The sequence below is a fragment of the Sphaerodactylus townsendi genome, linkage group LG01 (assembly GCF_021028975.2).
Source record: "Sphaerodactylus townsendi isolate TG3544 linkage group LG01, MPM_Stown_v2.3, whole genome shotgun sequence".
In the NCBI taxonomy this organism is placed as follows: Eukaryota; Metazoa; Chordata; class Lepidosauria; order Squamata; family Sphaerodactylidae; genus Sphaerodactylus; species Sphaerodactylus townsendi.
In genome coordinates, this window is record NC_059425.1 from 47,701,227 (window position 1) to 47,718,086 (window position 16,860).

General features: G+C 42.4%; 1 protein-coding gene across 2 annotated transcripts in view; it reads left to right on the forward strand.

The window, feature by feature from the left end:
- TTBK1 (tau tubulin kinase 1) overlaps positions 1 to 16,860 on the forward strand; it is a 133,932-nt gene that overhangs the window by 44,065 nt on the left and 73,007 nt on the right. Inside the window, exons 5-7 of one of the 2 annotated variants that reach the window (XM_048482559.1) lie at positions 5,362 to 5,502; positions 7,405 to 7,509; positions 15,871 to 15,936. In XM_048482559.1, the coding sequence (XP_048338516.1) occupies positions 5,362 to 5,502; positions 7,405 to 7,509; positions 15,871 to 15,936 (312 nt within the window). Of the gene's footprint in view, positions 1 to 5,361; positions 5,503 to 7,404; positions 7,510 to 12,175; positions 12,245 to 15,870; positions 15,937 to 16,860 lie in introns of those variants that run through there. The other variant, XM_048482568.1, reaches the window with a different exon arrangement.

A 16,860-nucleotide genomic window follows, 5' to 3' on the forward strand; every position in this document is an offset into this window, starting at 1 on the left:
ATGCTTTAACTGGTCTTTTATTCACATAGTTCATTAACTTTGCCATTACTCCATATTCACTTAATTTATTTTCCCAGACTTCCCAAGATGGATCCTTTTCTGCCTTCCATTTTGCTACCAATATTACTCTGGCCACTGTTATTTTATATATAAACAATTCTTCCCAAATTTTTGAATTTTTTTGGCAAAATGCCCACGAACATATCCTTAGCTTAGTAAAATTAATTTTGAAATTTTCTGAATTGCAACATGCACTTCCTTCCAATATTTTTTGTCTTTTCACTTGCCTACCACACATGATATTTTATTTTATTTATTTTTGATTTCTAGGCCACCCATTACCCCAAAGGGCTCAGGGCAACATACAATTCAATAAAATAATAAATAGATACAATTAAAAAAATTAAATCATAATCAACCATTCAGAACAGTAAAACCCAGTAACAAACATGGCGACTTCCCTACATGGACCACGGGAAGCTTAGATGTAACCTGATGGTTCAGCCTGGCTGGCCAGATGTAAAGGCCTGGAGGAACAGGTCCTGCAGAACTCGTTTAAATCCCGCAGTGCCCTGATCTCCAAAGGCAGCTTGTTCCACCAGGTATGGGCCAGGACCAAACAGGCCCTGGCCCTTGTTGAGGCCAGCTGGGCGTCCTTTGGGCCAGGGATTTCCAGAAGGTTCACCTTTGATGAACAAAGGGACCTATTCGGGCAATATGGATAGAGCCTTAAAGGTTAAAACCAGAACTTTGAAGATGGCCCAGTACTTGATCGGCAGTCAATGCAGTTGATGAAGGACATGGTATGCCGCTGATGAAGGCATGATACGGTCCCTACTTGAGACCCCGGCTAGGAGTCGAGCAGCTGCATGCTGCACGAGCTTCAATTTCCGGACCAAATTCAGGGGAAGGCCCATGTAGAGTGAATTACAATAATCCAGCCTAGATGCGATCGTTGCATGGATTACTGTGGCAGAGTCAGAACTGGAGAGATATGGGGCCAACTGGTGTGCCTGCCAGAGATTGTAGAAAGCAGTCTGGGCGGTCCTAGAGATCTGGGCTTCCAAGGACAACTTGGCGTCCAGAATCACTCCTAGACTGCATATCAATCAGGATAACTGAAATCCCTCACCAGTTAATGCAGGCAGTCCAAAATCGGCCGGCACCTCCCCATGACCCACCCACAGAACCTCCGTCTTCGCTAGGTTCAATTTCAGCCTGTTCGCTCTAAACCAACCAGCCACTACCTCAAAACAACGCTGGAGAGCCTCAGGGGCTGAGTGAGGACAGCCCGCCATTGTCAAGACCTGCTGGATGTCATCCGAGTACTGATGACATGGTAGCCCAAAACTCCGGACCAGCTCTGCCAGGGGGCGCATATAGATATTAAAGAGCATCAGGGAGCTCTCCTCCCCCAACAACAGTAGCCCTGGTTCCGCAGGAACAAGTTTAACCAGCCTAATGCTGTTCCCTGTATCTTAACATTTGTGAGGCGGTGGACCAACAGGTCCTGATCGACTGTGTCAAACACTGCGGTGAGGTCGATAAAAGGTACCATCCACTTTTTAACGTTTTCAACATTTCTATTTATACTTCTTATCCATTTTTTTCAGAATTTTTTTGGGGTAATATATCACTAATAAAAGATCTTACACCAGTTTTCTCTTACTGTTTGACTGGCTGTGAATTTTATGCCTTCCATCCACAAGGTTTTCCACTATAGAAGAGATAGTTCTTCAGCAAAATGTTGCATCCATCTTGGCATACATGTTTGAGTTGGAGGATGGGCCAGCCTCAAGAAGCTGGGTTGAGCTAGGAGGAAGGAACGTGGGCTAGAGAGGTGTGTATGAGAAAATGCCACAGCCAAGACGTATAATATGTCAGCAACTAGTATTTAAAACCACGCTTGTGGGAATCTTCTAACATAAGTGTAGAGGGAAGAAGTCTATGAAATCTCCACCGGCAAAGCAATGGTTGGATGAAAAACAAATGTAGCATTGATGGATTTTTTTTTAAATAATGGAAGGTGAACCAAGAGTGCCATGAATCTGAGAAGTGGCAGCAGTAGTTATAGCAAAGAGAGGGAGGATAGAATAACATTTGTTGACATTTCAGAAAGATGTGGCACTCTGAAAGCTGTGGAGAGAAAATTTCGAGGCACTGAAGACATTCTGAAATACCTTTTGTGGAAGTATAGCACTAGCCATCAGTGTGTTTAATAATGGCTGTGGAAAACCAAAGCTTTTTTGAAAAATTAACATTAGAGGTTGTGCATATTGGATGACAGATAAAAGGAATGGTTTCTCAAAATAATTGCATTTGTCACTAATTTGTTGCTACTGCTCCTTTGTGGGAAGTTGAACCGAAGGGTCAAGGTTTGATTGAGTTTGGGCAATGAAATAGTCACAGTCTCTATTCTGATGTTCAAGACAGAGGCCATAAATGACTGGACAGAAGGGGAATATGATAAGCAAAAATACATGGCTACTAGCATAGCTTTTCATCTCTCTTCTGTCTTCAGTTTCTAAGGCAGCTGATCACAGTTTTTCAAAAGAAATTTTAAAAAACCCACAATACTCTTTGGCACTGCAGGCCACAATTTCTTCACTAGTGGTGTGAAGAATGGTGTTTTTTTATATTGGAATGCGTCAGCTGGGAATATACTTAATGTGAGAACAGTGTTAATACAGACCATGTACATTCTGTGACTCATGCCAGAATGGAGATATTTAAAACAAAATTCTCCATGCTTCTCAATTTAAATTACTTGTATCCTTTCATCCAAAGAGCAAAAAACAGCTCTGATGGGGTGATTTGCACTAGGAAAATGGCATATGGATGCAGAATCACCACTCTGCCTATGTCAGAGCCCTGAGCTATCACCTTGTGTCATAGCCCTGCTCTATGGGGTGGTGGTGGTGGTTGAAACTATGGCTTCTATTAACTCTTTGGGAGTTTCATTCACTGGGAGATCCATTTATGGCTTTCTCCTTATCACATCTAATTTCGCCCTGATAATTATGTTCCAACTAGCAGCAAAGTTCATTGTGGGGGAGATGCAATGGTCCCTAGCAAAGGGTCGAAGAGGAAGCATCTCCTCTTGCAATGGGAATCATTGGGACTGTAGCGGCACCCACCCCACCCTTCCTAGCGTCACGCCACTTACCTGAGTCTGGCTTGGGGTGGGAGAGGTGTGACTTGGGTAGGTAGGAAGGTGAAGATACAGGGAGGGTGGAGAAGCGTGCTTCGGTGAGGGGAGGGGGCAAGGTAAGTGTTGCAGTGGGTTGAGGCTAAGGGTGTGGCTAGGGGTGGGGGAAAGCAGCAAAGTGAGTGTTGGTGGGGGAGGGTTGAAAGTTGTGGCTAAGGGAGGCAGAGGGTGGCAAAGTGAGTTTTGGGGCAGGAGGGGGTGGGGGGGGCTGCTCTTGCCGGGCCCTCTGTGTCCTGACTTGACTTGGGGGTGGGTGGGAGGGGACGGGGGCATTCTTACTGGCCTGGCACGATTGGCGATAGGAGGGGGTGGAACAGCCTTTGTCAGGCCATGGAGCAGCTGCTCCATGGGTGGCAATGGCCAATGGGAGTGCAGGACGTACAGGGCTTTGGTCCCTGTGCGTCCTGCACAATAATTGGCTAAGGGTTCGTTGTTGGATGTTCAAACCCTTAGCCAAGTATTTTTAAAGATAACCCAGAAGCCACAGTTTAGCTGTCTTGGGGCAACACACAATTTACAGTGGCATGTTTGGTACATATGTATCAGCGATTTTTACAGAAAGGATACGTAGCAAAGTAGAAATGTACATCTCCAAATACACTGTAGGTATGTACTGTGGAGCCGGGCCCACATGCTTCTTGGAGGTGTGTTCTCAAGCATTTGGAGATGTGATTCTTCCTTCCACGCTTTGTATGCTTCCATAAAGATCTCTTGCATGAATGCAGAAAACACTCCTCCAGCCATTCCTTGAAAATCAGCCCTTCTGTCCTAATTGGTTGTCAAACTCCAGGCGGGGACTTCACATCTCCTAGAATTACAGCTAATTTACAGACCACTTAAATCATACATTTGTTTGTTTATTATTTATGTAGAACATTTATTCCACTTTTCTTGGAGAAAATGGCTACTTTGGAAGGTAGATTGCATGGCATTATACCCTGCCAACATCCCTGGGTCACTATCCACTCACCATAAGCCGCGGGGTCACCTCTTTAAAAGCCACGGGGGTCCTGGACGCTCCCCACATCTCTGGCGCTCACTGCGCGGCTGCCAGGGATTTACCTCTCTCCCGCCTCCTGGCTGCGCGGCAAATTAGCTTTGCTAAAAAGAGCAACTTTGAAAACCGGGTGCCGCTGGGTTGCGGGGAACCTCGTCTGTTTATGCTACGCTGATTCGGCCTTGTGACGCGCAGCTCACGCCAATCAGGGAACAGGGAGCGCCATCTTGTTAAGTGGGTGTCCCCTGCTTCTAAAAGTGCGGGGTACAGAGTGATGATCGTAGACATCGCAATGCCGACATCCAGTCGAAGTCAACGCCTTCATCGTCTCAATTTGTTCGCCCAAAGCCCGTGCCGCAGCAAATGGAAAATGTCGGCATGCCGAGTTTAATCGAGGAAGTACAAGAGGCGTATATATATGAAGCTGGCTTCTGCTTTCACTTCCAAACATCTGCTGATGACGTGCCCCCCACAGAAAGCGCAGCCAACGATTTACTGCTGACGCCAGCATGTGCCGATCGTTCTTAATAGAGTGGGCTGTTAGCGCTTCTTTGATGATCGCTCGCAGACTCACTGCTCGTGCAAACCTTATCATAAAACAACCTCTTCCCAGCCAATCACACTGGAGACTACCGCCCTCGGCTGGTCAGCCACTTTCTCGTGAACTCATGACGCACATGTTCGACGGCCAATCGGAGCGCTCCATTCCCCTCATTGCAACGGAACTCCCGCTCTTTGCTGCCCGCGTTATTTCAAGAATTGCAAACGTGTGGGGAACAAATGTCTCCGTGGTCAGAAGCCACGGAGGCTTTTCATTGCGGGGTCGCAGCGGCATTGCAGTTTAGTGAGGTAAGTGGGTAGTGGCCCCCTGTTTCCCCTAAACTCCACTGTCCCAGGCTCCACCCTCAAATCTCCAGGTATTTTCAAACTTGGATTTGGCAACCCTCCTCTTAAATGAGTCTTATTTGTTTGCCTTGATTTTCCCCAATTTATCTAGCCATAGCTCATCCCTACTGAGCACATGAACATTTGGATCACTAACAATGCCAGTTAACAGCAGAAGGCAGGACATCCCTTCAGCTATGGGTTAAGTGGAGCAACTGTATCGTGTCTGCCTAAATATTAGTATGGTAAAGCCAATATGCATCTGTTTCAGGGCCGGAATCTAGCAGACCTCAGAAGAAGCCAGCCGCGGGGAACCTTTACACTGAGCACAACCCTTCGATTAGGCAAGCAGATTCTAGAATCCATAGAAGCCATTCACTCAGTGGGATTCCTGCATCGGGACATCAAGCCTGTAAGTTTCTAACGGGTTGCTTTCCCTGGGCCTTTCCCCACTTACCTTAAGCCCCATGATACTTGAGGAGAGTAGCGCGGGGTCCCCCAGCACTCCCCACGAGAGGGGCGGCGACAGCGCAGCCGCCCCTACACTGCCGCTGTCGCACCCCCCTCAGCGCGTGGCATCCCTGGCGCTCTTGCAAAGGGCGCCTTTTGATGACCCCGCGCTCTGCGTCGTGGGGACGCCTGGGCACGCACCAGTGATGCTGCGCGCTGAGAGCAGCGCGCGGCATAGGGGGGGATCAACGAGAGTGGGGAAATGCCCCCTGTTGTTGGTGTCATCTCACTACTAGTGATGCCATATTGCAAGCCAGCCAAGAAAGACAGAAGCTCCTTTTTGAGCCATGGGTTCTCCCGTCTAGGGAGCTTCCACAGGCTCTCTAATCACCTTTCCTAGCAAAAATCTGACCTCCCACTTTGAATGGAAGCTTGATCTCTTCCCATGTAGAATATTGAAATGGATATTGCTCCGTTTTGGAAGATACAGTGGAGAATAAAAATTGGAACTATCTTTAAAATAGTGCCTTGGTTTTGATCCTGTGGGCAAGACTGTCCAGTCCTGCTACCATATAGGTAATGGGATTTTAAACACTATTATTCTGTTAATTTACAGTTGCATTATTGGTAACTGCTGGTTGGGCTGGCACTGAGACGAACATTTAACTTGTGGATCCTTCTTGTTGTGAAATAATGTATTTCTTTTGAAATCATAATATATTTCCATATCCATGTCTGTTAGAGATAATCTGAGAACTAATGAGTGGTATTTTTGAAACTGTTTTTTAAATCTAGTTTAATATGTTGTCTTTTAACATTACCAGCAACAAAGCAAGTCTGAAAGCAAGTTAGCTGTCTGGAATTTGGATATGGGAATTTTGTGCTTTGGATAACAGGAATTTTGCCCCTTTCTCAGAGAAAGAGAGAAGCTGTTCTAGGCTTCTATTGTAAGATTGTAAAGATTGTATTAACTATTGTAAGATTGTAAAGAATGCTGAAAATCTAATGTAATGAAGTAATGAAAACAGAACTTCTCAGGAAGGATGATGGGATGGAATAAGAAAAAGCAATAGGCAAGGTCTCAGCTAGTGTAAACTGTGGGAACCAGGGGCATACTGCCCATGGGGACATGGGATATCCCATGTCCCCGGGCACACGCCTTTTCGTCAAGTGGGGGTGGCACCAGGTTCCCATACTCGCCCTCTCCCGTGGCGCAGCGACCCGGCTGGTGCCTGGCGGCTCCCCTGCACCAGAGCACCACTCGCCTGTCAAGCTGCTTGCTGTGGCCACGCAGGTTACCCTCAGCATCCTGCACCCCCCCCCAGGGAGGCCGAGGGAGGTGGCAGGGAGCCGGGTCCTGCCACCCTCGACATGGCGCTCCGGGCCTCTGTCAGCTGGCATGCAAGGAGCCCAGGGCTGGTGATGGGTGGCCCAGGTGGGCACTGCGGCAACAGGCCGACCCAGGAGCCCAAGAGTCAACCTGCCACCACAGCGCCCATCCAAGCTGCCCCTGAGCCCCATCCTCCTCGCCCTCCCTGCTGGCTCTCGTAAGTGGGGTGTGGGGAGCCAGGCCGGGGGGGAGGGAATGGTCATGCCCCCAGGTGCCATTTAGGCCCGGTATGCCACTGGTGGGAACTGTACCATTTTAAATTTGCTGTCATTATTTAAACAGTTTCGATTTATAAAAAGGGGGTGGATTGACAGATTAATTTCACTGTAGTCTCAAAAGTCCTTGGAGGAAATGACTGATATAAGTGTGATAATATTGGTAACTGGAACAGGGCACAAAATTGGGAGTTTCTTATAATAAGTGAATTAGTTCTGACTTACTAACTTTTAAAAATCTTTTGTTGTTTTTGTATAGTCCAACTTTGCTATGGGACGCCTGCCCTCGACCTATAGGAAATGCTATATGTTAGACTTCGGTCTGGCTCGGCAGTATACCAATACCAACGGTGAAGTTCGGCCTGTAAGTGATGCCTTTTCCAATTCTGCTACCATTTAGGTAATGGGATTTTAAACCCTGTTAATTTACAGTTGCATTATTGGTAGCTGCTGGCTGGGCATGAACCTTAATTGAGATGAACATTTAACATTGTGGATCCTTCTTGTGAGAGAATGTATTTCTTTTGAAATCATAATATATTTCCACATACATGTCTTTCTTTGTAGCTCAGTGTTTTGAGGCAATGCTGTTTAAATTGTCTTTGTTCTGAAAGCTTTACTTGAGTCCTTTTTTAAGGGTAGGAGGAGGGTAGGTAACCTAGGTGTAGAGGTAGTTTTCTTAGACCAGCTTTCTTTAAACATTTGAGAATGTTTTGTGCGAAATCATGTGTATTAAATCTGTGGCCATTTCCACCTTTATTTTTATGACATATATTATATTTAGATAAACATGGGGTGTAGTTTGACCTGTTTAATCTTTTTTTCAGACCTTGTCTGCTATCTATTTGATTTACAGTGTTTTTGAAGCTTCCCAGAGCTATTGTCACTTTAAATTTCTTTCCTTGCTTCAAGTGATATTTCTGAGTCAGCTGTGTTCCATTAGATGGATGGGGATGGGGGGCAGACTCTAATATAGTTGTTCTTTAATATCTTGGGTGGAATAGCACAGAGCTTCTCTCTGATAGACTCCCAAGAATTTTAAACACCTTCTAATCAGGGGAGGAAGTAACTAGAAAATACACTATCCAGCAACTGTAATTTGGAGCCCAACAATGAAATTTCACCTGAAGACGAGCACTCAGGAAGTATTAGATAGGAAACGGGGGAGAAATCTAATAAAAAGAGGAGAGAAAAAGAAAAAGAAGAGTATTGTGAGGCCATAATTCTCTGTGGGATTTTAAAGAGTTCTGCAGGGCCTGTAAGACAGAGATGTTCCACCGGGCCTTTGGTTGAGGCCACTTGTGTGTCCCAATACCATCTACTAGCCTTCCTACAACAACAATAAACCACCAATTCATTGTCGTTCTGCAATTTCCCCTGTCAACTCTGCCCATGCTTGCACAGTCCTAAATGAAGTTTTTGTTCAAGCTGGGCTTGGGTAGTCCTCATAGGCTTCATCTGTGCTTGCCATCTTGTGTTTTGGTGATATGTGAGTTTAGTGCTATTTTATGCATCAATTAAACTATTTTTAAGTATGCTTGTACACCGCTCTGAGCCCGACCGGTCAAGGAGGGCGGGATATAAGTTGAATGAAACAAACAAATAAAATGAACAAACGGGGGAGAAATCTAATAAAATAAAAACATGGTTCCTTTTCATTTTGTGCTAGTAATTGCACAGTTGCAATGATGAAAAAAAAAAGGGGGGGGAGTGCTTGTTTTGATTGCAAACAGTAAGGAAAACCTTTTCTCCCGGAGCTGACTACTTAAGGTTCACCTGAAGTATGGTGTGACCACTTCTGTTCACAGGGAATCATGAATTCAAGAGAGAAGCAGAAGCCTCTTAAAAGGAAGGGCAAGTAGAAAAGGAAAGTCACTGGGGCAAAAAGAAACAGGGAACTCAGCCAGCTTGTATGGTCCTGCTTCAGTTCACTTTACATGGATGATGAAGTAGGCGGCTGCGTGTGCCATAGTAAACTGGGTAATCTTCAAAATCCCACAGCAACTTTTTGAAGCAATTACTGGATGATTCTTTGTCTAGAACCCTTTCTCTAAAGAAATGGCATTCACATGTAAATTAGAGCAGTATTTATCCATGTTAAAGATTTGTAATGCAAACCACGTGGTCATTTAATGTTCCTGGAACATGACACTTTAGGTGTCCAAATCAGATGAGATCAGCTAGATCCAGAACTTTTCAAGTGAACAGGGAGTTTACCTGTAACTATTGTTCTTTGATTGGCCCTTTGTGTGTACTGCATTCTGCCATCATCTCGCTCTATAATTACCGGTCGACACAGTTTTGAGCTGTGATGCCTTCTAGAAAGGATATTGTTCCTGTAGCAGTGGGCTGCAAAAGGTAATCACAAATATGTGACTTTATAGAGGAACTAGTTCAAACAAGCAGCTGTATTATGCTGGTAACTGGCATGGTTATATTACCAAATGAAGAATGTCATTTGGCTTGCTGAAGAGCTCTATGTGTCAGGAACTTGCCATCTTTTGCTATTTTGCTAGCTTGCTATCTCTACACCAAGAAATTCTGATATAGTAAGCATTAAGCAATCATTAATATTAAACAATCTTCTATGTGAACTCTTGGCTTGGAAGGTTTTTAGAATGCTTATTGTCCTGGACAACTTTAGTAATGTTTCATGTCACCCTATTAGGCTTTCAGTAGTATTGTCAAAAAGACATGTGTATACAGAAACCATTTTACTGCTGCCAGTAATTGAATGGCCCATCATTTGTAATTTTTTTCTTGCTGTACACAGGGTGATGTTCAGTTTGAGAACTAACTTCTATATTCTTTCATGAATACATAAAGTCTTGGGCTATTGTTATACTTGCCCCTTGCAGCTCTCTGTTGAAAATGCTGCGCAATCATTACAGGCCACACAGCAGCAAAGGAAAAGCCGTGTTTGTATCACGACAAGCATCTCCTGTTTGCATGAACTAGGAAGGCATTATTGTGCTTTGCATGCTGTTGTTGTTGCTGATTCAGCCTGAGCCCATTGATTAGAGCTCTGTCTTTCTGTGATTCAAACCGCACTGCAGTAGTTTGCAATGCCTGAGTGAGGAATATTGTATGTATGGGTAAGTGCAGGATTGTTGCTGTGTAAGTATGTGGTAGAAGCAGCAAATTAAACAAGGACATGCTTAATCAGCTTTGATTAACCTAGGTTAAAGGTTGCAGGGAAAAAATTAAGCTAAAATATAGTGTATTTTATTAACATAGTTTTCTGTCTGGATCAGGCAAAAAGAAAGTAGTTGTTCATATAGGTATTTCCTAAAATGGGAGCAAACATAAGGAAAATAACATTAGAAAAATCTTTTGGAGCAGGAATACTTTACCAACATAGTTGTCTGAGTTATGTGTTTCTTACTCCCTTGCTTTGGGACTTGGACAAACCAATTAGATAGTCTGATTATACACAATGTTGTGGCAGTGTTGATCTCTCGAAGTACAAGACTTAATACAAAGCCCTGGTAGACCTGTTACATTTTAGTGGATATGTGGGAAAGGACCTAAGGAAAGACAAAGACAATATTTTCAAGTTATTCCAAGAACAGAGTTATTCCACAATTCAAATCACATTTCTCTCCTGGATTTTATTTGAACTGGCCCAATGCATTGGGATGGTGACGCTCTTACTGCAAGATAACACTGCCTTCATTAGGGAAGCTGATGATTTATAAAGGGGTTGGATCACCTGGCAAAATGGGCCCAGTACTTTGAATATCATATTGTAGACATTCTGCAGATGTAAATAGGGACAGCCTTGTAATACATGCATACTTGAAATAATATTATTCTTGCTCATAGGATCATTTTCTGCCTCTCCTTCACTATTACACAGCTCAGAATGCTGGGCTTCGCCTTCTGTATGTTGTGTTTACTTACTCTGAAATAACCTTCAACTTCATTGGCTTCTAAATCAAATGTGATGATGATCTGACTATAAGATTTTTAAAAATGTAATGTTTCACACAATGTTTAATCATATAACATATGTAGTTATGTATTCACTACAACATGGGTCCAGCACAATCATGTTCAGCAACATTTGCTTTCCTGATAGGTGACTATGCCAGGAACAGCGAGGAAATGGGGTTCTGAATTTTAGTGGTTAGGAGATGACCGCCCCAAAATCGATGAGACATTGTAAGGATTTATCAGTGAGGTCTTCTGTTATGGTTACATGGTTTGAAGGCAGAATGGGTTTTTCACCTTTGGGATAAGGGGATACTAGAAAATGTCCTAGAATCCATTTATTATTTTTTATTTAGAAAATTTAGGTGCTGCTTCTCCAGAAACCTATTTAGGGCACGTCTCTGTTCAAAATGAATCTCACTTCCTGCAGCATACAGCAGGCTGTGCATTAGATGGCACCTTAGTGATCATGTTAGTGCTCTACTTATGTTATGTGAAACTTAATTCCTAGGACCAGGTTGTGTGTATACATTGTATGTGTGATAGGGACAGAGATTTGATAGGGACAGATTCCAGAAAATAAAGGCTGTTGTTGATAACTAATTAGCATTGGAAGCTTATTGAATAGCATCTCCGGAGCATACAAAAAACTGCCCATCCTGGGCTCATAAAGACAATGACAGCATAATTAGATGTGGTGACATAACCAATGACATGGCACACAATAGAAAACAAAAACTGATGCCGACAAATCTGATGGATGTCACTGGGAGGACAGCAACAGTGACTGAGTTTCATTCATTGTGGTAGGAATTCCAGGGCATCCACTCTAACCCTCTATACCCCAAAGAAGAATCACCTGTCTCCCTCCTCCCATATATTAGGCTCCACAATCTAAACTACTGTGCATCACCATGTCTAAAAAGTTTCTGAGCTTTAGACTCCTCAAGCAGAAGAGTTCACGCTTCGTGGGAAGGCAAAAAACAACAACATTTACCTGATTTTAAATTCATTTCTGTTTTCGTTTCAGTCCATTTTGCATTTTTATTATCATGGTTTTCTTTGGGTTTCTCTTTTTTTTACAGTTCTTTTGGGCTCCTTTTTTGAGACTGTGTTTGATGCGTTGGCTTCCCCTCTGCTGCTTGTAACCATCTCAGCCATCTGTTGTGAGTGAGCCATCACGATGCTTCTTGGTCTTTTGTTTTCTACTTGCTTTCTTTAATTATTGTTAGAGCTTAGAGTTACATTTGCTTTTGTTTTGCTTTTCATGATATAATTTTTGCTTTTCAGGATTGGGACATGAATCAATGGTTGATGCATAAGCCAAGAATCTTCTCGGCTCAAAAGCTGTCATAACTTAGGGTTCAGCCATATGAGGGACTATCAAAGTAACAGTAAACGCAATTACCACGCTATCACAGTCTTCTCCTGGCTTCCCTGAATGCTCTTTACTGCCTGCAGCACTTCTCCTGTAGCCAGAAGGAATCCTCCATAAACTCCCATCCTCTTTGTTCCTATAAGGATTTGTATCTAAATTGCAACAGTCACTGCAGAAGTGTCAGGCACCCATAATATTTTGTTTCATTTAGGGAACTGTTCTGATTTAAGAATAGCCCTCCTACCTTCCATTGTTGTATTCAAGTCTAGCTTCTTATGCAAGAACAAAATATGTGAATTTACCAATCTACAATATATACACTTAAGGGGCTGTGTCTCAGTGATGCCACAATTCACTTTCAAAATCTTCTCTCATACAGATATAAATAGAACTAGTCAACACTATTACAATTGCTTCCCTGGTCTCCTGAGGGATAGCTATTAACTAAATATTGAAAACCCAATACAAGCTGGCCGACTTCAGGATTTGTTCTGGCTTCGAAAGACTTCAAAGGCTCATGAGTACATGGAATCTACAATGTAAATATATATATTACTATTAACATTCTTATTACAGTTCTGAATCTAAAGGCTGTGCTTCCATTTCACTTATTTTCTCTTGCTGTAAAAATACAATATTGTGCTCTTGTACTGTTGGGGATTTTATTGTTGTTTTAATTGGAGTTTTTATACTGTTGTATTGCTGTCTGTTTTGTGAGAGTGTATTGCTGTCTGTTTTTGTGAGAGTGTTTTGTGAGAGTTTTGTGAGAGAGCCCCTTGGGAATGGGTGGAGTAAAAACAAACAAACAAAGAAATAAATAAATGTCCTTGAGATAAGAGAGATCTGACGATCATTTGTAGGCTAGTTGTTAGCACACCTCTTTATGGGTGCTGGTAATTACATTGGCACAGTTCATTACAAAAGCCGAGAAGTCCAGGTTGGAATTAAGTCCCAGTGGGTATAAAGTTTGCAGAAGAATCGAAGCTGCATACACAGGCTGCATACTTTATACTCACTGGGACTTAATTCCAACCTCCGCTTTTTTAAATGAACTGTACCACTTTAATTACCAGCACCCATAAAGAGGTATGCTGACAACTGACCTACAAATGATTGTCAGAGCTCTTTTGTTCCAAGGAAATTTTTGCAGCAAGAGAAAGTTTTGCAGAGACAAATGAAGTCTGACTTGGTAATTGTTCTATGTCTGATTCTGTATTTGTTTTTAGATGTATTAGAACATAATTTCTCTGTTGCTCATGTATATATATTCTGTTTTAGACTTTTGTTGTAAGAACAAGCTTATATGTGACTTACTGATCAACATTGATAGTACGTATAATGGAAGCTCTGTCTTTAGATTTGGAACTGTAATATGAATATGAACACATGTACTCATGAGCCTTTGAAGACTTTCAAAGCCAGAACATATCTGGAAGCTGGCCAGCTGGTGTTGGGGTTGCAATATTTAGTTAACAGCTATCCCTCAGGAGACCAGGGAAGCAGTTGTAATAGTGCTGACTAGTTCTTATATGTCCGTTTGAAAGATACTCTTGAAGGTGTACTGAGGCGTCTGAGACACAGCCCTTTAAGTGTATGTACTGTAGACTTAGCACACTCACAGATTATACAGTCTATGACTGCTAGCCATGTTGTATACCAATATTGTTGGTTTGTTATTTTAATTGCACACCTCCTTTCTATTGTACATAATAAGAAAGCATAGCTGATTCTTCCATACAGTCTAGGTGGTTACCATTTATGAAGCACACTTTACATTTTCAAGGGTACATTTTAAGGAAATTTTTACTGTGCCCTTTTACTTAAAAAAGCACTCATAGCAGTAAAATATCAAAGCACTCATAGCAGTAAAATATCAAAGCTAACACGTTAATTAGCAATCAGTAATAAAAAGCAGCCCAGTAGAACAGTATTAAACAGCAGAAATACATGAACACAGCCCAAAATAGAAACATCATTACACTCTCACAAAACAGACAGTATTCCTCAGTTACCCACGCCTCTGCAGAATAGCATAACTTTAACAGAAGATCAACAGCTAGAGGACCAGCAGATTTCTTGGTGTAGACTTTCACAGTCTGGAGGCAATAAATGATTTAGGTGCACACATAAGAAGTTTAATGTGTTACTTAGTTTACAAAGAATGGATGTTGCCAGCATAAATTAGGATAATCTGTTGAAACGGCATGCATGGATTGGCATTAGAAAAAGACCCTAGGTAAGGCAACTGAAAGAACTGAAAAGCATTAGCTTGGATAAAAGTCAAGGTCTGTGTGATGGACAGAAGGCTGTTCTGCCCCTGAAGGAAAAAATCAGCCACTCAGATGAACAAGTGCTGCTCTATCATCAAATCACTTTTGAGAAGGGGGCTGAGGTGTTGGAGGAAACACAGGAGAAAAGGAAGTTAAGTTCTGCCTCAGAAAGAAAGCAGTGAATCTCAGTTCTGGCTCAGGAAAAAAGAGCAGACAGTGACGGGTAGCTCTGCTTAGTAGTGTGGCAGAGCAGTTTAAGTGTGTCTCTGGGTGAGAAGAGAGTACTCAATTGTTAGGCCTGTCTCTGGTGATGAGCAGACCTTGTTCAATTTTGCCTGACTCTGGGGAAAGGGCAGGCTAGTATGGGTAGAATCCTGTCTGTGAGAGAGAAGCCAGTCTAATGGCTAATCAGTAAAAGTCTGTTTGTAAAAGTATTGTGGAAAAGTCTAACTGCTCTCTGAGGTCACACCCAGTTTAAATTTTTGTGCCTCAGCCAGGTTTCTACTTTATCTACCAGGAGACCTGTGCTGCTGTGCTGCTTTGTTCCTTTAAAACCAACCTGTAAATAAATAAATCTTCTTAGTTTATATTTTAATCTAGCCTCAATGATCTCAATAATATCCTTATGCACCACAAAACTTATCTCACAACAGCAAACCCAAAGCCTATACACCTGCTACATGTAGAACACCTAGAAACTGAGGGGAAGGTTTATAGTGCAAAACAAACTGAGATCCCAAAAATCTTAGGAGGCTGTGTGCATCTCCTCAATATGAAAAAAGAACCTTGCTGTAGTCAGTTTCTATTGTCACCTGTGAAGAGAAAGGTCCAATTTTGGCTATTTCAGATACTATAAACCAGTGTACATTTCCATTTTATACACAGGTGAAGAATTGTTACTGGGTTCTGTCAACTCAAGGGTGAATAAGCATCCTTTGGGGCCTTTTGTTTTAATTAACATTAAATTCCATGTAGATACTGGTTTTTGAGTTATGATTGGCTTATTCACTGTGGAACAACTCTTAAGTCATAACTAGCGCATCTGCTTATTAAATAGTTTATGGCCCTCAATAATTAAAAAATCATCATAAGATACTTTGCCAGTTCTCAACAGGTTATAATTGTTTTTTTTCTTTCTCAATAGCCTCGTAATGTTGCTGGTTTCCGGGGAACAGTGCGGTATGCTTCTGTGAATGCGCACAAAAACAGAGTGAGTGCTTCCTTCCTTTCTTCCTTCCTTCCTTTCTTCCTTCCTTCCTTCCTTTCTTCCTTCCTTCCTTTCTTCCTTTCTTCCTTCCTTCCTTTCTTCCTTCCTTCCTTTCTTCCTTCCATCCTTCCATCCTTCCATCCTTCCATCCTTCCATCCTTACTTCCACAGGATTGTGTCCTGTAACTATTCAATAGATATGCTGGAGCTGTTTCTGGGATAATCTATCTTACAAAGTAACAGCTCCTATGTGTTTTATATTTTATATATGAATATAATGATTCAAGTATGCAAAAACAGGGGATTTTATGCATGCTGTGGGGTTTCCATTTGTTGTTGCTGAAAGGTAATTTCCCTGCACTGCATCACAATCTGCTTTTCAAACAAAGAATGAAATACGCTGTTGGGCTGAAAACTTTAAGAAGTAAATTTATTCATGTGGTTTCCTGCTTTTTGATTCTCTGGACTGATATGATCTGTGCCCAGCCCTAGAATGGGACATGATATCCTCACAGGAGGAATTTTCCTTCCCACAACTCTCCTTTCTCTCAACATCAATAGCATTCCACACCTGAGGATCTGAAAGTCCAAAGTTTGCCCCTTCCTCTGAAGAAAGCTTCATTCAGTTAACTAGCAAAATTAGAAAACCAAGAGCCCACTTCGAATATCTTTGATTCTGATCTCCCATAATCCCTGCTCAGAACATCAGCTCAGGTCATCCCACCTCCTTCATCTACGTAAGGAGAGATAGCTAAACAATCAGCCTTGACCTGATCAGAGTCCTGTTAAGTATTCTAGGAAGTGTGGGACAGTCATATATACTGAACATAACGAAATCTCAGTTATGATGTGGAATGTGTACTAGGCTTTTTCCAGTATTTCCAGTATTCAAATTTAGTAGGCCTGAAAATTTCCAGGAAATAAAAA